The sequence below is a fragment of the Musca vetustissima genome, unplaced genomic scaffold (assembly GCF_032173495.1).
Source record: "Musca vetustissima isolate MV318-11 ecotype Yass unplaced genomic scaffold, APGP_CSIRO_Mvet_v1 utg13461, whole genome shotgun sequence".
Lineage (NCBI taxonomy): Eukaryota > Metazoa > Arthropoda > Insecta > Diptera > Muscidae > Musca > Musca vetustissima.
Window position 1 is genome coordinate 2,804 of NW_026880779.1, and position 23,882 is coordinate 26,685.

General features: G+C 36.9%; 1 protein-coding gene across 1 annotated transcript; it reads left to right on the forward strand.

Annotated features, from left to right (window-relative positions):
- The first annotated feature begins 1,605 nt into the window (after positions 1-1,605).
- On the forward strand, positions 1,606-23,882 carry LOC133326601 (juvenile hormone esterase). Its single transcript, XM_061535230.1, has 7 exons — positions 1,606-1,821; positions 19,660-19,796; positions 20,447-20,608; positions 20,676-21,403; positions 21,470-21,639; positions 23,345-23,625; positions 23,686-23,882. Exons 1-7 carry the CDS (start codon positions 1,633-1,635, stop codon positions 23,876-23,878), a joined length of 1,860 nt encoding a protein of 619 aa, XP_061391214.1. The 5' UTR covers positions 1,606-1,632; the 3' UTR covers positions 23,879-23,882.

The following is a 23,882-nucleotide window of genomic DNA, read 5'->3' on the forward strand; positions in this document are numbered from 1 at the left end:
GGTCTTTATAAAGCCCCATGGGGCTGTATAGAGACCACAGGTCTTTATAAAGCCCCATGGGGCTGTATAGAGACCACAGGTCTTTATAAAGCCCCATGGGGCTGTATAGAGACCACAGGTCTTTATAAAGCCCCATGGGGCTGTATAGAGACCACAGGTCTTTATAAAGCCCCATGGGGCTGTATAGAGACCACAGGTCTTTATAAAGCCCCATGGGGCTGTATAGAGACCACAGGTCTTTATAAAGCCCCATGGGGCTGTATAGAGACCACAGGTCTTTATAAAGCCCCATGGGGCTGTATAGAGACCACAGGTCTTTATAAAGCCCCATGGGGCTGTATAGAGACCACAGGTCTTTATAAAGCCCCATGGGGCTGTATAGAGACCACAGGTCTTTATAAAGCCCCATGGGGCTGTATAGAGACCACAGGTCTTTATAAAGCCCCATGGGGCTGTATAGAGACCACAGGTCTTTATAAAGCCCCATGGGGCTGTATAGAGACCACAGGTCTTTATAAAGCCCCATGGGGCTGTATAGAGACCACAGGTCTTTATAAAGCCCCATGGGGCTGTATAGAGACCACAGGTCTTTATAAAGCCCCATGGGGCTGTATAGAGACCACAGGTCTTTATAAAGCCCCATGGGGCTGTATAGAGACCACAGGTCTTTATAAAGCCCCATGGGGCTGTATAGAGACCACAGGTCTTTATAAAGCCCCATGGGGCTGTATAAAGCCCCAGACCACAGGTCTTTATAAAGCCCCATGGGGCTGTATAGAGACCACAGGTCTTTATAAAGCCCCATGGGGCTGTATAGAGACCACAGGTCTTTATAAAGCCCCATGGGGCTGTATAGAGACCACAGGTCTTTATAAAGCCCCATGGGGCTGTATAGAGACCACAGGTCTTTATAAAGCCCCATGGGGCTGTATAGAGACCACAGGTCTTTATAAAGCCCCATGGGGCTGTATAGAGACCACAGGTCTTTATAAAGCCACATGGGGTTATATTTGTGTTCTTTATACCGCACAATGAGTGTGTATAATGGTCTGCATAGCATTTCGTCAATCAAATTTTCGGAACCACTGTACCTTGTTACGTTAAACGGAATTAAGAAAATCGAATAACAACAACAAAACGAAAAACTACACGAAAAATAAAAAATATTCGTGTGTGTTTATGTTGTTGTTTATTTCATATGTGTGTTTATATATATTTTTTTTCTTCGCACATTTGATTTTCAATGAGCATCAGTACCACTAACCCGGTGGTAATAACAGAAAAAAAGAAAACCCTCTTGGACTCTGTAACCGATCGACGACCGTTGCAACAATGACCTGTCGTCGCTCTTTGGAATATCTAGCGGCAGCATTGGCTGTTGGCGTGTCCATTGCATTGTTGGCATTCGCAATATCGGCCACACATTTCAAACATGAACAGGCCAAGCCGAACAATGGCAGCAATGGGCCGAGCGGTGAAAATAAACTTGGAAATATTAGTGAATCGCAATTGTTAATTGGAACAACAGATGTACCTATGACAACAATAACAACACCATTGCCACCATCATCACCGCCAACGTCATCTGAAGTCTCAACGCCATCACCACCACCATCAATTGTGAGCACTTTAATGCCCCCGGTTATGCCCAACATAACCACTTCAACAGAAAAAAATCTACTTGTGGACTTGACTACCGTTAGCCCAGCCGTAACACCAGTTACCTCGAATAGCATTCACATCGACAACGATGATTGGGATAGTTTTGAATATGCCATTGTTTCAACAACTTCCGCCTCATTGGATCCTTCAACAATAGAGGTAAGGGTGAGAGAGTGAAAGAGAGTTTTAGAAAATGATGGCTTTGAGGTGTAACGCATTATAAACTGAATTGTTAGACTTTTAAGTGGGCATAAATTGGGTAAAGTGTAACTTTTAGGAATGATTAACATTTTATGCAAATGACTTTATATTTTCTATGAGACAATATAGTCCTCTACGTTTGTAGCTGAAGATATTTATTTGTTTTGTGTTGGAATATCTGAGTGAGCCTTTGCCCATCTAAAAAGAGGCTACGTGTATTGTAGTCAGTATTTATACCATCGACACTATAATACAGCATTATTGAAGATGTTTTTGTCATCACTTTGATTTTATATCTGACATAAGCTTTACGATCACCCCTATAAGTATATTATTTAGGTCTTCAATGTAATTTGCAAAATTTGGTTATTTATATATTATTTTTGATGGCGGGCATGATAACTTCTCACTGAAACATCGGAATCCGGAAATCCCAAGGGATTATTGACTTCGCTCAAAAATTAGAAATATGGCGGACCTTTGATTTTTTTTTTTTTTTTTTTTTGAAAATCGGCTACATCTTCAAGAGTTCTTGAGATGTTCACTTGAAATTTTGTAGAGACATTCTTCAATTGGGGTAGATTCGAATTAAATCATTACATTTTTACACCGAGAATGGGGGGTCTCCTTAATATATATTACAGCATTCGAAAATTTAGGTCATGGCGAAAGCATGACAACTTTAAGGGTCGTCTTCTGTAACCTAAAAACGCAAATACAATTTTTTAATTGAAATACATTTTTTTCAGATCTTTTTTTGGCGTCCAATATAGGACAGCGTCTACATTATAATTATCAAATATTAGGTTGGGAAAAAAGAAATCCATTACAAAAATGTCGATAAAATCGGAGAAATGATCGAAGTTGACCGACATGTTAGCAGTCGTAACATCGCCCAGGAGCTAAAAATCGACTATAAAACAGTTTTAAACCATTTACACGAAGGATTCAAAAAAAGCTCGATGTTTGGGTGCCACACTCAATAACAAAAAAAAAAAATAGCATGGATCTAATTTCCATCTGCGAAGCCTTGGCCAAACGGAATGAGATGGAACCATTTTTTAAACGGATGGTGACTGAAGATGAAAAATGGATAACATACGATAACCCTGTGCGGAAACGATCGTGGTCAAAGAGCGGTGAAAAACCTCAAACGGTGGCCAAACGCTAAATGCTCATCTCTACTGTCAACAACTGTACCGTTTGAAGATAGCAATTGACCAGAAACGGCCAGAATTGGCCAACAGGAGAGGTGTCGTGTTCCACCAGGACAACGATAGGCCATACACTTCTACAGTGACTCGCTAGAAACTTCGGGAACTTGTTTAGGAAGCTTAATGCATCCACCATACAGTCTGGATATGGACCGATAAAATCGGAGAAATGATCGAAGTTGACCGACATGTTAGCAGTCGTAACATCGCCCAGGAGCTAAAAAACGACCATAAAACAGTTTTAAACCATTTACACGAAGGATTCAAAAAAAGCTCGATGTTTGGGTGCCACACCCATTAACAAAAAAAAAAAAAAAATAGCATGGATCGAATTTCCATCTGCGAAGCCTTGGCCAAACGGAATGAGATAGACCCATTTTTTAAACGGATGGTGACTGTAGATGACACTTCTACAGTGACTCGCCAGAAACTTCGGGAACTTGTTTAGGAAGCTTAATGCATCCACCATACAGTCTGGACTTGGCACCAAGCGATTATCACCTTTTTTTGCATTGCAAAATTTCTTCAATGATATCAAATTGGTTTCCAACGAGGATTGTGAAAATCGACTACTAGATTTTTTGCAAATATAGAGCAAGACTTCTATGAGAGAGGTATTATGAAATTACCTTTAAAATGGCAACAAATCATATAACAAATCGGACATTCCGAAGCATGTTAAATAATGTCCTATAGTTCATATAAAAAATGGATTTATTTTTCCCCAACCTAATATTAGTAATTATATATAACATGGCCAAAGCGTTGCATTTTTATGGCTCGCTACTTTATATCGGTCAATATTTATTCATAGCACCACTACCTACTAATTTTCGTATTTTTATTGATTAGAGTCAAATACAGAACTAATAAATATTGGTCTTTCAAATTGCGGTATTTAAAGATAGATAAGAGTTTTTAATATGACTCTAAGTCTTGGGGTTTTGAGATTTTAGAAAAAATCTTATACGATGTTTAGAAGATCTACAAATACAGTCATATTTTCGAAACAGAAGGTATTTAAAGTTCGCAACAATTCAGTTTTGGTACATTCATTTAAAGTATACCCATTTGGAACCGGACAAACGTAATAACCTGTTGTTAAATAACAATATGATGTTACCAGAGTTGAGTTATTTTTCCGTCAACAACTAAATAGCCCCACTTCCACCTCTATTTTAGAATGTCCCTATCCGAATATATCAATATAATTTATACCAATGTTACTGTTTATCAGCTATCCTGTCGTCCCTGCCTTGAACTTCAAGCAATATTTCGTATCGGCCAGTGGTTGACGTAAAAACAACATGTTGTTAAAGATCCAGCTTCATTTTCGGTATTTTGACGATTTTGACAACATTTTCCCACCGAAATTCAAAAACTCCTTCCAGAAAAAATTCAAAATATATTTTAAAAAGTATATTTTAAAGGTATACTAAACAACTTGCAAATATTAAATTTGCAATGGCATACAGACAGAGATAGCCCGTAAGGAATAATCAGAAATTTCTTAAAATATTATACCGAGGAAAAAATAAAATAATTTTAGAGGAACTTCGGGTAATGTGGACCACCATTTTCTTTTGTTTGATATTGTCAGCGTAACAAAGATATTAACAAACCCTGTAAGAAAAATCTAAACCGATTTTTTCAACTTTAATACGCATTACTCTAAACTCGCCTCTGCCAAATTTCGTGTAAATCGAATAAACGTGGGCTATTCGATGCACCATTTACATAAAATCGGACGAAATTTGATATGGGGGCTATATTTAAGAATTATCCGATTTCAACGAAACTTCACATACATTAAATTCACCTAGTTCAGTACTCTGTGCAAAATTTTGTCTCGATCGGAGAAATATTATGTGTTTAGATTTAGATCAAATCGGACGAAAATATATAAGGGAGCTATATCTAAATCTGAACCGATTTCCACAAAACTTCGTACACATCAATATGGACCTATTTTAATTCATTGTGCAACATTTTGTATCAATCGAACTGTCCTTGGGATTTTGGAAGCTATATCTAAATCAGAACGGAGTTTCACAAAACTTCGTATACATCAATATGGACCTAAGTCACTACCCTGTATAAAATGTTGTTTCAATTGGACAAATATTGGCTGTTTGGTGCACCACTAAGATAAAATCGGTCGGAAATTTATACGGGAGCTATATCTAAACATGAACCGATTTTCTCCAAATTTAAATGGGGTTTGTCCTTGGGCAAAATAAGTGAGCTGTGCAAAATTTCATTTAAATCAAATCATAAACGCGATCTGTACATTGTTCACAAAACTAAAGGGACGGACATACATAAATCAACTCAGAAAGTGATTCTATGCATATTCACAAAAGGAACCATGTGTCTTCTCGTTTCCTTTTGCTTGTTACAAACATATGCACAAAGACATAATACTTGAACCACAGTGTGGTGAAGGATATAAACATAGTAGATATGTTGTCTATATATATATTCCAGTTCAAACATTATATATATTTGACTATTAAAATATTATTGCATAATATTAGAGAAAAAACTCAAAACTTCCAAAAAAATTATTTGGTGGGTAATGTGGACTAGTATTTAAAGGTCCTAGCTTATCGAGTTTTCGGAGGACAGAATACCTCATCACACAATATTTTTAATATGGGTCACCATGAAAAGGTGCGTTTTTTATAGTGATTCACATTACCCGACTTTAATTTTTTTAATTTAAAAATAGTTTTCGATTGTAATTACAACTAAACGTATATACGGAAAATAAAGAACTAAAGTTCAAAATCATGTTAGATGTTTGTTTTCAATTATTATGATAACATATATCAAGACGGCATTGTCATATTTCAAGCATTTTATAAGATATGGCGGTGGTAGACATTAGACGCGTAGTCCACATTACCCGAAGTAAAAATAGTTTATATATATATATATATATGACGTTGATGTAAGAATGTAAGGTATACGAATTATAAGAAGTTCGGCTTAACGACATTTAAATTATGTTTTTTATTATCCGCCACACCAAAACAAACCCACTTTTCTCTTCTTTCATTTACATTCATTAAGCATTCATATTCAATTATTGTAAAATAATTTTCCAGAAATTGTTCGTACAATCCAGACAAAAGCTAAAACGCAATTTAACAGCAATCCTTTTGTATTTTCTTTTATTTTTGTTGTTTTGTTGTTGTTGTAATTGTAAACATGATGATATAATGGGGACAACTTTCATCTGAACAAATACAGATTGTTTTGCTGTTGTTGTTGTTTTTGTTGTCGATCTTTGTATTGTTTTTGGTATGCCCCAAACATGAATTTATAGACAATGTGAACGAACGCATTTATGCAGCAATTTTATACCCTCATAAAAATATTGAATAGCAAATAAAATTGTAAAAAATATTTTGGTTTGTAATTGTATGAAAAAATGGAGAATTTACAATGATGTTAATAACATTAATTAGGGGAAATTTTACAAAAGTGAAATTTACTATGAGGGATTGATTGTTAAAGGCAGGTGTAAAATAAAAACAGCTATAGGTTTGCACTGTGCAACACAAAAAATATTCCGAAACTCTAAAAAATATTATAGGGGGCTAAAATAGAAGACACGTGTATCGACATTTGAATGTTTACGTTTGAATGTTTGTCTCAAATTTACGTTTATATATTCGGTATATATTATATATAGCGAATTCTCTTATTCAGTGACTTATACTATAATTTCATAGAGAATATGTTTGTCCTTTATACCATCCTCCTAAAATAAGATCTAGTGTGCTAAAAATTGATACAAACTCGGAATAAGACCGGTTTTAACACTAAAATGTGTTTCGTATTTTTAAGATATTTGACGTTTAAACAGATTCTGTTATAGTAAAACTTTATGACAAAAAATTTTGTAGAATATTCTGATCTTCTATAATCCGAATATTTATACCCTAAACCACTTTGTTTTTGTAACAGTTCGGCTGGAACCATGTGTTTTTTCCATGTAGATGTAGTAGAGGTATTAATAATTTGCTCTAATGGTGTGTGGAAAGTGTGCGGGATTTGTGTGATGATGGGATATGGGTATTGTGGTTATGATGATGTGTGGGTTATTGTGCTATGTGTGTGTATGTGTAGATGTTGGAATATATATGTATGCGAATACTTTATGTGGGAAGCTGCAAGAATTGGGCCTCTTCCACTGGTCTAACCCAGAGATCCACAGGGCGCAAATCTGTGGTCCTGGCTGGGCAAGAAAATAGATGATTTGTGTCATGAGGAGTGCTGTGACAATGTGGGCACTGATGGTATGTGCTGGAAATAATTCGCGATTTGTAATTATTTAGAATGGTGCTCCAGCCAGATCTAAGTTGTGCTAGAGTAGTTCTAGTGGATCTGGGAAGGCACTTTTCGGAGTCACTGTTTGCTGGGGGATGTTCATTAAGGACTTTATTTAGGCAGTATCCGTCGACGGCTTGATTCACCGCTCGAGTGTGCAGCTGTTTCAGACCTGCAGCTAATGACAATCGGATGGTATGACGTCTTAAATGTCTTTTCGGAAGTGTCTGATGTCCTTCCGGATGTGTCGTGGAGGAGGATCCTGCACCATTATGTGGTGGTTGGGGTGACTTGGCAGGTGGCAGGCCAGAAGGAACTGTCTAGCAAGCAACACATTATTTTGCTGTACTGACAGTATCCTTGTCTATTCAACAAAACAACTTTGTTGTCAGGCTTTGTGCAACCCCATGAGTTTGTAACACCGCGAAATATTGATTCTGACCCGATCTAGACATCTTCACGAAATTTTGCATGCAGGATGGATTCTGGCCAATGAAGACCCCTATTGTTTTTGGTAAAGATCGGTTAATATTTATATTTAAATTACTTAATTTTTTTCGGGCTTCTTGGTCGCTCTAGATTCCGCAATTATGGCCCGAACATCGCAAAATTTTACATAGAGAAGGGGATCGGGGCAAAGAATATGAAACCATTATTTTTATATGAATTATAGGACTTTATTTAACATGCTTCGGAATGTCCGATTTGGGGCAAACATGCACCGTTTTGCTGTATGATTTGTTGCCATTTTAAAGGTAACTTCATAATACCTCTCTCATAGAACTCCTGCTCTCTCTTCGCAAAAAACTCTAGTAGTCGATTTTCACAATCCTCCCTAGATACCAATTTTTTTAGCATTAAAGAAATTTTGCAATGCAAGAAAAGATGATAATCGCTTGGTGCCAAATGCATTAAAACTTCGCAACCAAGCTCCCGAAGTTTCTGGCGAGTCACTCTAGATGTGTGTGGCCTAGCGTTGTCCTGGTGGAACACGACACTTCTCCTGTTGGCAATTCTTGGCGTTGCTGTTGTTGACAGTAGAGATCAGAATTTAGCATTTGGCCATAAGGAAGCAACTCATAATAAATAATTCCCTTCCATTCCCACCAAGAGCATTGCAGAACGTTCCTGGCCGTTAGTCCTGGTTTAGCCACCGTTTGAGGTGCTTCATCGCTCATTGACCACGTTCATTTTCGCACAGGGTTATCGTATGTGATCCATTTCTCATCTCCAGTCGCCATCCGTTTAAGAAATGGGTATATCTCATTCCGTTTGGCAAAGGCTTCGCAGATGAAAATTCGATCCATCCTATTTTTTGTGTTAATTGTTTTGGCACCCAAACATCGAGCTTCTTTTTGAATTCAGCTTTGTGTAAATGGTTTAAAACAGTTTTATGGTCGATTTTTAGTTCCTAGGCGCTGCTATGACTGCTAACATGCCGACCAACTTCGATAATTTCTCCGATTTTATCGACATCTTCGTATTCATATATTACCACACTAGAGGTCCGAAATATAGCACTGGTTGCTTTGAAGTTTTCCATGTGGTTCATGTTATGGCCAAGAACAACGCCTTTAATTTTTGGTGGGTTGGAAATGGACCAAAAACTTATTTTTTTGTGTTTTTTTTTTTGAGTTGATCTAAAGACCTCAATAATAAGCCGAACATCACAACAGGACCTACGGTGAGGGGAATATGGACAAGTAATTAGAAGGGCTGGACTGAATATTAGTAATATTCGTAAAATGTGTCAGGTACTGTTGACCTCTAATCGGGCAAGAGGGTGCAAATATTACGAAATATTGTCCAGGCTCGGAATAAAACTGTTACTTGGTAGTTGTGTAGGGTATCGTATGGTCGGCCCCGTGCGACTATGTTGCTCCGCTCACAAATGTTTTTGAAATGTTGCCCTCCCTTTTTAGGTTACCTCTCGACCTAAATTTTCAAAACGCCGATACACGTGTCTTCTGTTTTAGTCCCTTTATCATATTTCTAATTTATTTTTTTTTTAATTTCCAGATTATTAAAAAAATAAATTTGTTGAACAGTGTTTTTATCCTCTTTAATTTTTTCCAATGCGTATTATTAATATTTATTAAATGGGTCCACTCCCTGAGAGCATATGAATTATGTACGTGAGATAGAAATTAATATTAATCATACGTTCCTTAAAGGTCAATTCATAATTTAAAGCAAGTAATTTTATGGAGGGCTATATCAATGCCTTCTTGTCAAAAGTTGTCCTGAAAGTTGTCACTCCATCTTGTGATGAAGGGCGTATGAATAATTAAATGGCACAAAATAGCGTATAATTGATTTATACGCTATGAGATTTAATATTAAGCATACGTTCCTCTTATGAAATTCTCCAGAACTACTGTCGAGATTTTTTGTAAAACACCCCCATTACATAGAAAGGGTACAACAGATTCATAACGTGTAGTAAAATGTATGTCACATTCCATAAAGCATTTACATTACTCAAAATTACAATAGCAAATTATTAAATTACATATTTATCTCCAAAAATTTAATTTTACAAAATTGGCTCTTATCATTTCATAGACCATTTCATAATTGTTCCATTCCATCTCTTTTTATTTCAGGAAACAACAGCATGGAAGACACTGACATCACATCCAAATTCATTAGTACAACTACTGCCATCTCGCGCCATGCGCGTGGTACAAGAAGTTGTCCGATCATTTCGTGTAAGTAGCCAAAATTAAAATTATGACATCAAAAGCCGGTTCCAAGTTGTTTTTATGAAAAAAATTAATTTGAATATTAAGCTGTGTGCACCGGACATGCAGACAAACACAAGCTTTTAAAAAAATAAATTTCTCACGCAATTCAATACCATTTAACTGCATTCTTTGTTAGAATGTACATCCGATTAGTACATTCTAATGAATGTGTATGTCCTTCACATACAACCACCATAGGCCACCGCATAAAATTACGTATTTTCTATTCGTTACAAAAAAATATTTAACAAAATTCTTATAGTAAAATCGTTGCTTCTACTTAGCAATTATTATAAACAGGTGTGGCACAGTGGATGGAAAGTAAACAAATATTAAATATAATATTTATTAATAAATTATTTTACGTGGTCAGTGTAAAACCGTTTTATTGCCTCATTGGCAATAGCTTTATGAGATTTAAAGAAATCAGTTAGAATCGCAATACATGCAGGCTGTACCCGAAGTTTGAAGTAAAATATTGAATATGCCAGTCAGGCCAAATTGTATTCGCAGATCCATGTCAACAAATTTTCATAGAAGCGTATGCAATTTGAAATCGTATCGTATCCACGGATAACCCTAATATCGTCAGAATGTCTAAAAAAATTCCGAACACTTGAACAAATTTTAGACGACATGAGAGGTGCCAGGTAAGGTTTCCCTATAGGCCACATCTTAGAAATTTATGTGGGTTTGGAAAAGTATTACGATTTCCAAAGGTACTAGAAGGAGTGGGTCGATAAGTCCACCTTATACAGGCATGGTTAACATATTAAGTTGTGCAAAGTTGAATTCAAAGCGGATAATCTTTTCGGATGATATTATAAAATTAACTTTCATCTAAATTTTGACCATTTTGGATTAAAAAGATTTTAGAGAGATCTACTACATAAAATATTAGGTTGTGCAATGTTTGGTTGGAATGCAATACTCCGTTCGCATGATATTATAAAATACATCTACAGCAAAATTTTGAACAGTAACAGTCGGAGGGATCGACCATATGTCACCCTACAGAACTGCCACTGAACTGTAATTTCCTGCAGATAAATAAAATAATAAGTTAAGAATGTATAGACCACTTAAGTACTAACCTATTATTATCTGAACTAAATTCAAAATTTCACGAAAAACGTAAAAATAACTGCGTTATGACCGTTAATTACAACCTATATTGTACAGACAGGGTTTTTTTTACTGTTACTCCTCTTGAGAGCTTTAGATTTCCACAAACATCGCCAAGGTGGCCAAACTACTATCCATGTACGGTTATTTTGTCTTAGTTCTTGAATTATTGTTCATCGCCGGGTGTTCCTTGATCGATCTCGATTTATTGATGCTGGGGATTTAATTTAAGGGCAATTTTTGTTATACAATGGACATTGTTTCTTAAGGTGTGGCCAATCAATTTCGATTTCCTCCGTTTAATCCGCTTGTGTATGTGTTTCCGGTTAATTAGGTTCCACAGCTCTATGTTACTTATGGTGTTGGATTAGAATATTCTGCATATGGACCTGAGATATTTCTTCTGAATACCTGTAGGTTTCGGGTTATGGTGTTAGACACAATCAAGGTTTCAATGCTGTTTAAAAGGAACGTTTGGCTTATGTTCCCGTCGTGAAGAATTGAAAGTGCTGCATGTTTTTATAATCCAATCCAACACCCTGTGGTACAGGGTATTATGTCTTTGTACATATGTTTGTAACATGCAAAAGGAAGCGAGATACACCCATAGTTTCTTTTGAGAATATGCATAGAATCACTTTCTGAGTCGAGATATGCATGTCCGTCCATCTGTTGATGTTAAATTGTAGACAAAGTACAGGCCCCTCTTTGCAACTAAAACTGTTCACTTATCCGTGAACATCTTCCGCGGCGCCCAAATTACAACCCCGCAATTCTTTATATTTCTCATACTCTACTGTCTGCCCCTTCCAATGACGCCGTTCCGCTCTTCCTCTTCTTCAATTAAGCAATCGCCCTTTCAAGCTACTCTTTAAGGCTGGACCATCGGAAATTCCTTTATTCAGCTTCATACCATTTTCCATTAACTGCTCGCTACATTTGGCCATCTTCCAGGACGGCACATCCACAAAACTTTTCACCGTGGACTGTAATCGCTTTTTCTTAGCGGCTCACAATCTTCGGCCGCTGTTATCGGCTTATTGATCACGCCATTTACCTTTTTCGTAAACTTCATAGTCCAATTCGAGGCTAGCCTCTTTATACATTGTCTGCAAAATTTTTTTAAGACAACCATTAGCATCTTGCGATATTTTTAGAGCAACTTCTAGCTCCTTATTTCATGCCCATGACTCCGCCACGTCACGATTTTTCTCCTCCAATTCTTTCTCATAGCCTTCGTATAGCATATTGGACACAACCTTCGTTGACCTAAGATTTTTTCGCGCCTCCTCCTATGCCGTTTGAAGACCGCCAATTTGTTCTTGGGCTGGCCTAAACCCTCCTACCATATTGAATTTCTTCTCCATCCACCGATCCCGAACCACCGGATCGTCTTACACTTCATCGGGTGCGTCCCTCACCAAAATTTCTATAAAGTCATATATAGACTGTATCTCCCGCATATTCACATTCGTATCCATTTCATCGAACAATATTCCAGTCTCTGTGAACAACATTCGTTATTAGATTGCTTATCTCCAACTGAAGTTGGGTCGGTGCCAAGTATTCTATCGATTTGTCCTTCCCAAAATAACAAATATTGCCAGACTACTTGGCGTTCTGATGCATTGAGAAACATTCGAAGGTGTCATAAAAATATGCGTACATCACTAGGTGTGTGGACAAATATCCGTCGCTACAAGTGAAGACAAATGTCGAACCTTCACAATTTTTCAAATTTCTTTGCAGATGAAATTTCGCTGTAACTTCGATAGAAATACAAATTGTCAGCATACGGCCTTTGTAAAGCCATTTAGCCCAATATGCCTGATGAGCCGCTTCCCCCTGGTTTTCATTTTCTTTCCAAAAACTTGGATCATTAATCTCAACTGGAAAGAGAAAAACGAACTAAAATATTTTATTTGTATTATTTATAGCCAGGCATAATTTATCCTCAGTCTCATGGCTAATGAGGGTATATACACTTCGATACGGCAAAAATGTGCCTCATTGAAATATTGGTTTTAGACCCCATTTTTCTTTTGGCTAAATCCGTTTCAGAAAATTTGTATTCAGATCGGCTTGTGCGTACATAACTCTCGAAGGTAGTAACCGATTTCATCCAAACTTTGCTTATCATAATATGATAATTTTTATCCAAGTTCGATGATGGAAAATTTTGGTACCAGAACGACCTCACCAACATTTTATAATATTATGCGAATAGACTATCCGATTTGAATCAAACGTTGCACAGCCTTTAATACTTATCAAACCTAGATCAAGACCCATTGGCCACTTCTTCTGCTACCTCCCCCACAAAGTGTCAAAATTTGCAATATTTATATTTCACTATTAGGCCCGATTTGAACCATATTGTGCATATCGTAACATTTCTTTCAAAATCAACAAAAGTTAGAAGATGCTACCTCACCCACAAAATGGTCCAAACTGTGCTAAAATGAATTTTATAATATCTGATTTAAACCAAACTTTGCACATCCAAATTTTGTAACAAAACATATATAATATTGAAGATGCGACTCCTTTTGGTACCTCTGTACTCATTCTGGACCGATGTGTCCCATCAATTTTTTCATCCAATAACAATGGTATGGAATGTCCGATTTATTACAAAATGTACACATCGTAATATTTCTTTCGAACTTTGAATCAAGTTCGAAGGTGGGGCCCATCAGCCCACTCCTTTTGGTTCCTCCCACACAAAATGGTCAAAATTTTGTCGAAAATTTCATTATTTTTTAATCCCATATCAAGATAATGGAATATTCGACTTGATCCAAAGTTTGCAAAAGGTAATACATTTACAATCTCTTTGATAAAACCTGTGTTGATTGAGTAGACCTCCGCAAACCATAGGCTGAGGGCATTTATCTGTCGGCAACACCGACTGACACTTTTTTAATTGTTTCATTTTGTTATTGTTGTTGGGGAAAATATGACATTTTTGGCATTATAGTTTCGAACCTCGCCATAGATCCTCTTCAGAACCCTTAGTTTTTATTAGGGTATAAAAAGCTGGACCGAACTTAAGCCCACTTTTACTTGATGTCATTGAATCTGGCACATTTTCTTAGAGTTTTTGATACCTAGCTACTCATCCATCCTAATAATTTTTTTTACAAGGCCATATTGTAATGATGAATACCTTGGCTTTTATTATCCAGAGAACAATACTTCTGTTCTCTAATCAATATAATTATTTGAAAAAAATTGCGCCACTTTTTTCGAACATATTACAGCCCTCCCAATATGGCTGTAACACCAACAAGCGATTAAAAAAAATATCAAAAATTCAAAAAATACCCAAAATTATGTAGGCTATATTGTGAACGACCTTCATTTTCACATTGTAATTAATTACATACTTATCAATAACAACAGCAGCAGATTTCCACCAATAACTTCGATCTACACTGCCAAGCAAATCACCAAAACGTACAACAACCACACTACCACCAATCAATTTTATGTAACAACAACAAGTTTTCCGCCGAAAAATGCTGACCAGTTTCCAAACAACAGCAAAAAAAACTGCTGCAGACGCAGCAACAACCACAAGGCATCGATCGGCAATACGTAACCCAAACAACCGACCAACAACTCAATGTTGCAATGCGCACTGCTGTATTGAACTTCAATGGCGAATGAAAGCCAACAATTTTCAATTCGATTTTTATATTGGTGAACAAGTTTAAGAGTAACGACAACGACACCAACAAAAAAATATTGATGTCAAACTTCATAAAAAAGCTTACGGTTAAATAACTTGGCCGTGCAGTTTTCTTACGGCGCTTTTTTGTACCAAAAAAAAAACCGAAACCGATCACTTAGCCAAACTTTATTAGACAAACGAAAGGCTAAGTGACCAGTTGTCTGAGTTTCTTCGTCGTTTTTTCGATACGAGCTCTGGCAGGCATTGACACAGAATTGCATAGTTTTGGTTTTGTAAAAAAATAGTGGACTTGCCTTTACATCTACATATGGAAGTGCCGTCCGAATGCCAATTACAAGAACAGGTGTAACAAGCCACCACTTTGAGTTACCAAACGAAACAAGGTCTTCGTTTATATGTCCATTTTAAGTAGCTGTTTCAAGTACTCATTTTAGAAGTGTTCTAGAGTTTAATTTTTTTTTGTTTCTATGCTTCAGTCTTTTGCATAGAATTTTGGCAGTCTTACGGCATATGCCGAATATTGGCAAATAAACTTAAAATGTAAAATTCTGCTTAGCAAAATCTTAATATTTTTATAACTAACAAAGTTGGCCAGGCCAAACAAAACTCCAATATCGATAAGTTTTTTACCCACCTATATCACGGAATGCCAATTTACAGATATTTCAAAATACCGACAAATTGGGCGCCACCTTTATATGGGGGCTATATCACAAAATGAATCAACTTTCAACATTTTCCGCAAACATGTTTGTCACTCTTTCGAAAACCCGGCAAATTACAGGCACTTCGGTTGGAAAATACAGTTGAATCCTTACCGAAAACGGGTCAAATGTTATGCAAATATTTCCCCAGTTAAACTTTCTGTACTTTGCAATATATCATGCCAAGTCTCACAAGAGGCGAACAAACCAGAGATAAATTCTTCCTAAAGAAACTTTAAAAAGCGCCTTTGGAAGTCTTCTTAAAGAGACATGTACATATTCCAACCAGAACACATCAACGATTTCTACTGAGACAGTTATAGAAACAAAAGGACGGATAGACAGTTGAGAACAGAAATAGATTTCTATACGTCCATACCAAATATAAGAACGGTAAGATTGCAAATATTTAGCGAATGAGTAAACCTATAGGCATGTGAAAACACTTGACGTCAGAAATAGGTCCGGGAGTCTTGTAACATTTCATAACACATCCTCATATTGATGTGAGTATAATTGTTTTGGGGGCGGAAATATAGCAAGAAGCTTGGTAAGGGTATGGGAACCACATAATGTGTTGAACCCCACATAATGGGGTTGAAGTATGAACGACGTTTTTTTTTTAATTTTCAGAAAAATTTAACGAACGAGTACGAAATGATACTAAACTTAGAATATTTATTATTTTTGTGAACTAATAGATATAGAGTCTTAATATTTGGTATGCGAATTAGTGTACATATACTTGTGGTAAGGAGGTGTTTTCAGAAATATGTTCTATAAGTGTGCATATTGGTACTTAAATTAACAATATACGTTAGTGTTTTGAAATAGCTTCCATACAATGATGCCGCATTTCAGATATTTTGAATTTCTCACTCGTATTTTCCAAAGTAAGTTCCTGTAATTATACCCTCAGCCTTATGAGAAAAATATTTATCTTCCAAACTTTAATCATGTTCGAAAATGAGAATATTTTGGTCATAATTATCCTGCGAATGCGAACAGAGTATCTGATTTGAACCAAAGATCACATTTTTGGAACCTTTGGCCACATATCCCATTTTTTGGCCATAATTAGTGCGATAGGCTATGAAATAAATACCAAATGTAAGGGTCTCGAAGGCGCTGATTACGATTCTGCAAGAAAAAAGTAAAAGTTCAATAGCGTGGATTGAAAATGGCGGCCAATTTTTTTATGCCCTTCACCACACTGTGGTACAGGGTATTATGTATTTGTACATATGTTTGTAATAGCCAAAGTAATCGAGATAGACCCATGGTTCCTTTTGAGAATATGCATAGAATCACTTTCTGAATCGATTTATACATGTCCGTCCGCCTTTTTATGTTAAATTGTAAACAAAGTACAGGTCGCATTTTTGATTCGAATTTGGCATAGCTCATTTATTTGGACCAAGGACCAAGGAACCCTATTGAAATTGGGAATAATCGGTTCAGATTTAGATATAGCTGCCATACATAATTTCGTCCGATTTAATGTAAATGGTGCACCAAAGTACCTATATATCTTTCGATTTGCACGAAATTTGCCATAGCATACTAAATTAAGTCTAGAGTGATGTGTTTTAAATTTCGTGAAAATCGGTTCATTTAGATATAGTCCCATACACATTTTCGTCCGATTTTAGGTAAATAGTACACCAAAGTCCGTTTTTATCCTACGATTTGCACGAAATTTGGCACAGCGTACTGAATGAAGTCTAGAATAATGAGTGGTAAGTTTTGGGGAAAATCGGTTCAGATTTAGATATAGCTCTCATATATTTTCGACCGATTTTTTTTAAATGGTGCACCAAAGTACCTATATATCCGATATAACTTTCGATAAATTGCATGTGAAATTTGGCATAGCGTAGATGAATCATATATACCTTGAACAAAGTTCCTTTTTATCCTACGATATGCACGAAATTTGGCATAGCGTACTGAATTAAGTCTAGAATAATGAGTGGTAAGTTTTGGGGAAAATCGGTTCAGATTTAGATATAGCTCCCATATATATTTTCATCCGATTTTATGTAAATGGTGCACCAAAGTATATCATTCGATTTGCACGAAATTTGGTATAGCGTCCTGAATTAAGTATAGAATGATGTATGTTAAGTTTCCCATATATATTTTCTTCTCGTTGTATGTAAATTGTGCACTAAAGACCCAAAGTTTGTCCGATTGGAACACAATGTTGTACAATGTACTGAAGTTAATATAAATTTATTTGTGGCAAGTTTCATTGAAATCGGTTCAGATTTAGATATAATTACACATAGGTAAATAATGCACAAACTTCTAATGTTTGCCCGACTGTCGCGAAATTTTGCACAACGTATCAAATTGAAACCTCAGATGTAGACATAGCTTCCATATATAATTCGAACAGGTGTCTGATTGAGATTAAATTTTAAATCGATTTACATAAATTTTTCCCATTGTATGCAATGGACATTGTATGCATCTGTCCGAATGAAATGGAATTTAGCATAGAGATCACATATTTTTCGATCAATTTCCCTCGAAGGAACATTGACATGAAATTGTTAAGATACATATGTAGAATATACCCAAAGTGGTGAAGGGTATCATATAGTCGGCCCAGCCAGACTTGATTACTTTCCATACAGTTTTTTTTTTTGGTTTGTGCGCTTTTTCCACCAAATTGCCTGTAATTTTGAATTATCATTGGGTGTGAAATCTTTGTACCAAATTAAATTATTTCTATATATTTTTCGCAAAAGGAGAACATCTGATTTCTATATATTTTTAACAGTTTTTGAATTATTTTTAAACAAAGTGGCTACAACTTGGCATTACGGATTCACAGATAATTGAAGGCCTATTATGATTTAGCACAGCTCCCAGTTTAATTTCCCTACTCTCCATGACTCTCGATGTTAATTTTTGTCCTAAAAATATATGTAATCGTACCACCAAATATCAATGGGTAATCTTTGTCAAGTTTTCAAAATCCGACAAATCTCCAAAATATTCTAATGGGGATCAGCAAAAAATCGTGCCATAATGTAAAAATTATCAAAATCTGGACGCATCTGAGTATTCTTTAAGTGCAGGTCTACACTAATGAAATTCCAATACAGCGATTTAAAATATTATCAAATGAAGAACTTGATCTATAAACTCACACTTTCATGTAATTTGTTTAATTTAATCTTATATATACAGTGAAGTACGGTTATAGCGAACAAGTAGTGACCAAGCAAATCAGTTCGTCATAACCATCGCTAAGTATTATTTATATTTGTAGCAAGTTTGTTATAGCCAAATTAAAATCAATGAAAACTGAAAATTGGGCCCGAATAAATAAAAAAAAAACTTCGGGACCAGGAAATGCATTCACTATAAAGAAAGTTCATTATAACCGGTGTTCGTTATAAGCGTACTTGTCTGTATCATGCCTCAATTCATCTTTATGTATATATTTTTTTTTCAAATCTATATTTACCCATCAGAACATCACCTCTTAGAATAGTTAGAATTTTAACAAGGTGTTAATACAATTTCAAATAGCCAAATAAACAGTTGTCAATAGTTACACTTCACAGTAAAGTCTTAAATGGTAAACTAAACAAAACGGTGTCAAGGTATGCAAAAATTCACACACAAATATACACCCATGACATCAATTGCGAAATATGTTCTAAACGTTTTGTCCAAATATCAGAATTATTTTTTTCTCAAAACAACCAAATTTGCTTATTGTCCAGCTATCTGTTAATTTATGGCGGCAATTGATGTCAAATTATTTTTTGGCAATTCATTAACATTTATTTTGACTGCATCATGCTGTTGTCGAATTCTTAATTCTCAACATAGGTATTATGTAATCGTGATATAAGCTTTTGAAGGTTATTTTGTCTATATTACAAACAATGTTTGCTAATTTGATTTAATGTTTAAATTTTATTTTTTTGTTGTTTTTTTTTTAATTGCAGAAAGACACACATGTGGTGGTAACCACATCACTGGGCAAAATCCGCGGCCGCTTCCAAAAATTCCGTTCTGGTGAACGTGGTGGCTATTATAGCTTTAAGGGTATTCGCTATGGTCAAGCGCCAGTGGGTGATCGAAGGTAAATATTAAGAAGGGAATGATTATTTTCAAAAAATATCTAGTAGACCTGCTTTTCTATCCTATAGAAGAGAGACTTTCTTATATCCGAAGTTAAAGGACTTTCTTCTATCCTTAGAAGAAGGACTCTCTTCTACCCACAGAAGATAGACTCTCTACTATCTATAGAAGATAGACTCTATTCTATCCACAGCAGAGGGACTCTCTTCTATTCATAGCAGAGGGACTCTCTTCTATCTACAGAAGAGGGACTCTCTTCCATCCACAGTAGATAGACCCTCTTCTACACATAGAATAAATACACTCTTATCTATAGAAGAGGGATTCACTTCTATCCATAAAATAGGTACTCTTTGCTATCCATAGCAGGACTCTCTTCTATCCATAGAAAAGAGACTCTATTCTATCCATAGAAGAAGGGTTCTCTTCTATCCATAGAAAGAGCTCATATAAGAAGGACTCTCTTCTATCATAGAAGAGGAACTCTCTGCTATCCATAGAAGAGAGACTCTCTTCTATCATAGAAGAGGTACTCTCTGTTATCCATAGAAGTGGGACACTCTTCTAGACATTATCTTCCATTCTTGGAAGAGGGATTTTCTATCCATTGAAGATGGACCCTGCTGTATATTAATTTTGTTCCCTCCTTAGATTCCGTGCAGCAGAACCGGAAAGAAGTTGGGCTGGTATACGTGATGCCTCGCGTGAAGGCAACAGCTGTCCACACAAAAACATGATTTTGGATACGTTTAAAGGCAATGAGGATTGTCTGTTTTTAAATGTGTTCACCATGAAACTACCCAAGGGAGAATAGTAAGTACATCCCAAAATTTAACATACAAACTAAAAATCTGAAACTCCTCTTCTTCCCAACTTACAGTAATCCCCAATTACCCGTAATGGTGTGGATGCATGGCGGTGGTTATTCCTTTGGTTCGGGTAACACATTCCTTTATGGCCCCGATTATTTGGTAGCCGAAAACGTGGTGTTGGTAACTCTCAATTACCGCCTAGGCCCCTTAGGGTTCCTTACAGCTGGCCCAGATGCCCCCGGCAATCAAGGATTGAAAGATCAAATCCTTGCTTTGAAATGGGTTCGTGATCACATTGCCAATTTTGGTGGTAACCCCAATCAGGTTACAATTTTTGGTGAATCTGCTGGAGGTTCATCCGTGCAAATGTTGCTGTTATCTCCCTTGGCCAAGGGGCTGTTTCATCGTGCCATTTCTGAGAGTGGTTCTGCTCTCAACCCTTGGGCCATGGGTGAAAGTTCCATGACACGAGCCTACAGATTAGCCGCTAATTTAGGTTATGTGGGAGCAAATGATACTGTTGAAATTTTAGAGTTCCTAAGACGTGTGCCAGCAATGAAATTGGTCGAAGCTGCACCCACAACGCTGAATGAAGAAGATTTTCGCAATAATGTCGGTTTACCTTTTGTCCCGGTGGTTGAAGGTTATTGGAATCGTCCCGGAGAACAACCAATTTATTATGAAGCTCCGCTAATCACGGAAAGTCCTCAGGATATGTATGATCAACAGAAATTCCATAAAAATATACCCTATATGACGGGTTATAATACCCATGAAGCTATGTTGTTTATTAGACGTGAGTTGTGAGAATTTGATGGATCTTGAAAATGTATTTAATGGCGTGTGTTTTTGTTTTTTTTAGGTCTACGCAAAAATCCTCAGTTATTGGACATCATTGAAAATGATTTCACCCGTTTGGTGCCAAGAGACCTTAATGTTACCGATGATCGTGAGCGTGTAACGCGGGAAATTCGTCAGTTCTATTTGGGCAATAAGCATGTGGGCATCGAATCTGTGGATGAAATGATTGCGGTAAGTATTTCCACATAATTGACTCGAAGAAAACAATGTTTTGAGGGTATACATAATTTGACCTGTAGAACACATGAGGGTCCAACTTAGAAAAATTTCGGTTGTACAATTTCATTGAAGTTTTCAGCCATCCCTCTTTTAGGTATAAATACATTGAGTAAGAAACCCGTACTTAAGCGAAGCGAAAGTCGCTTATGTTTATACTTGATAGTCCTACATCTCACCAGAAGATCAAGCGGAACGGGGCCAAACAGCACATACATATACCAGAACTACAAATTAAACCTTGTGGGCAACCACGCTGCACATCTCTCCAGACCGAAGCACTGGCCTCCACAACACAAGCCTTCCTATATCGGAAATAGCTCGCCCAAAGAACAATCTCACTACACCCGACCTCTAACAACCTTGAGAAGTCAAATACGCCTTTGAAATCCACAAATATGCCAAGGACATATTTGGAATTTGACCCACTCAGGCTATGTTGCACATACTGCCACGCCACGGTACATCAACACACGGTAAACCCGAACTGATACAAGGTCGTGCCTTCGCTGTAACATTCCTTGAGCCTTAACATTCAAAGAACTGGAAGAAGACTTATGTCCCGATAACAACTCGGGCACACTTCCAAGTACGCGGGGAGTATCCATGGCGAATGCTGGAGAAATGGACTCGATATATTCCCGTATGACCTTCCAGATGGCTTTAATCATCCTTCCAGTCATACCATCCATACCTGGTGATTTTCTACTTCTAACACGGCAAACACTGTCCACAACTTCTATACGATCTAGATCCCTTATTTCATCAAAAACTGGAGGAAATGATGGAGTCCGGAAAGAAGGTTCCCAACAAAAGCCATACGCTGTCCCCCCAACCCGAGGTGCTTGTCGTAGAGCTGCTACGCAACCCCTGTAGGTAAACCAGACACTGTCCACGAATTCTATACGATGTAGACCCGGAGGCTCCCTCATTTCATCAACAACTGGAGGAAAGGTTGAAGTCTTCGTTAACACTCTAACTAAACTGGTAATCTGTCGTTACTACAGATCTCATTTCCCTTCCGCCATAGTTCGGCAAATATAATCATCCCGTCATTCGATATTTTAAATGATAATAACGGAAAGAAGGTTCCCAACAAAAGCCATACGCTGTCCCCCCAACCCGAGGTGCTTGTCGTAGAGCTGCTACGCAACCCCTGTAGGTAAACCAGACACTGTCCAACCGCTGAAACGCTCAGTACTCTGCGTACGTCCCCTCGGAGCGGCCAAAATATCAATGAGGTTATGGTCACTCACACCCCAGTCTTCGTTAACACTCTAACTAAACTGGTAATCTGTCGTTACTGCTCACTTCGGAGGGGCCATCAAAGGTATACAGATCCGCTGGCTCATTTCCCTTCCGCCACAGTTCGCCAAATATAATCATCCCGTCATTCGATTTTTAAATGATAATCAATTATTTCTTTTGATCAGACCACCGTCGCAACAGTTCCTCTAAAAAGTTGGCTACTGGTGACCAAATGGTGATTTGATGATTTTGCTGAGTGGCGTTTTCAGGGTTTGGATGAGGAATTAATGCGATCTCGGGATCGCATTAATGTTCTTTTATTCCCCATTTATGAAGTATTCATTTCCGGATCTAAAAGTTTAAAATTAAAAAAATGAAAATAAATCAATTCCAAAATGTTTTTATTTTCCAGTTACTTACCGATTTGATGTTCGTCCACGGCATAAGACGTACAGTGCGCAATCATGCCAAATATGGCAATATGCCTGTGTATATGTATCGATTCTCCTTCGACGGTGCTTTGGGTCTATACAAACGAATGTTGGGTTTACAGCGGCCCGGTGTGTGTCACGGCGATGAATTGGGTTATTTGTTCAAATTTGGTTTCTTCAATTTGAGTTTGGATCCCAAGTCAATGGAGGTGCTAGTCAAAAATCGCATGGTGCGAATGTGGACCAATTTTGCTAAATATGGGTATGTCATAAAAACTAATTAAAAATTAAAAAAATTAATTGTTTTCTTTTTGTTTTATAGAAATCCCACACCACCACATTTAAGTGATGATTTGCTAAATACAATATGGTCTCCTGTTGAGCCCAATGGTGTTATGGAGAGCCTTAATTTTATGGATATTACAACAAATTTACAAATGAAAACAAATCCGGAATTGGAACGACAACAATTTTGGGATTATATGTATGAACATTATAATGGCAATGCCATGTAAAAGG

Bases quoted from the DNA above. Each gene is read 5' to 3' on its own strand.
- LOC133326601 (XM_061535230.1), top strand. From the start codon at position 1,633: ATGCCCCCGGTTATGCCCAACATAACCACTTCAACAGAAAAAAATCTA. The intron at 21,404-21,469 runs GTGAGTTGTGAG...TGTTTTTTTTAG, and splicing joins AGCTATGTTGTTTATTAGAC to GTCTACGCAAAAATCCTCAG. The intron at 23,626-23,685 runs GTATGTCATAAA...TTTGTTTTATAG, and splicing joins ACCAATTTTGCTAAATATGG to AAATCCCACACCACCACATT.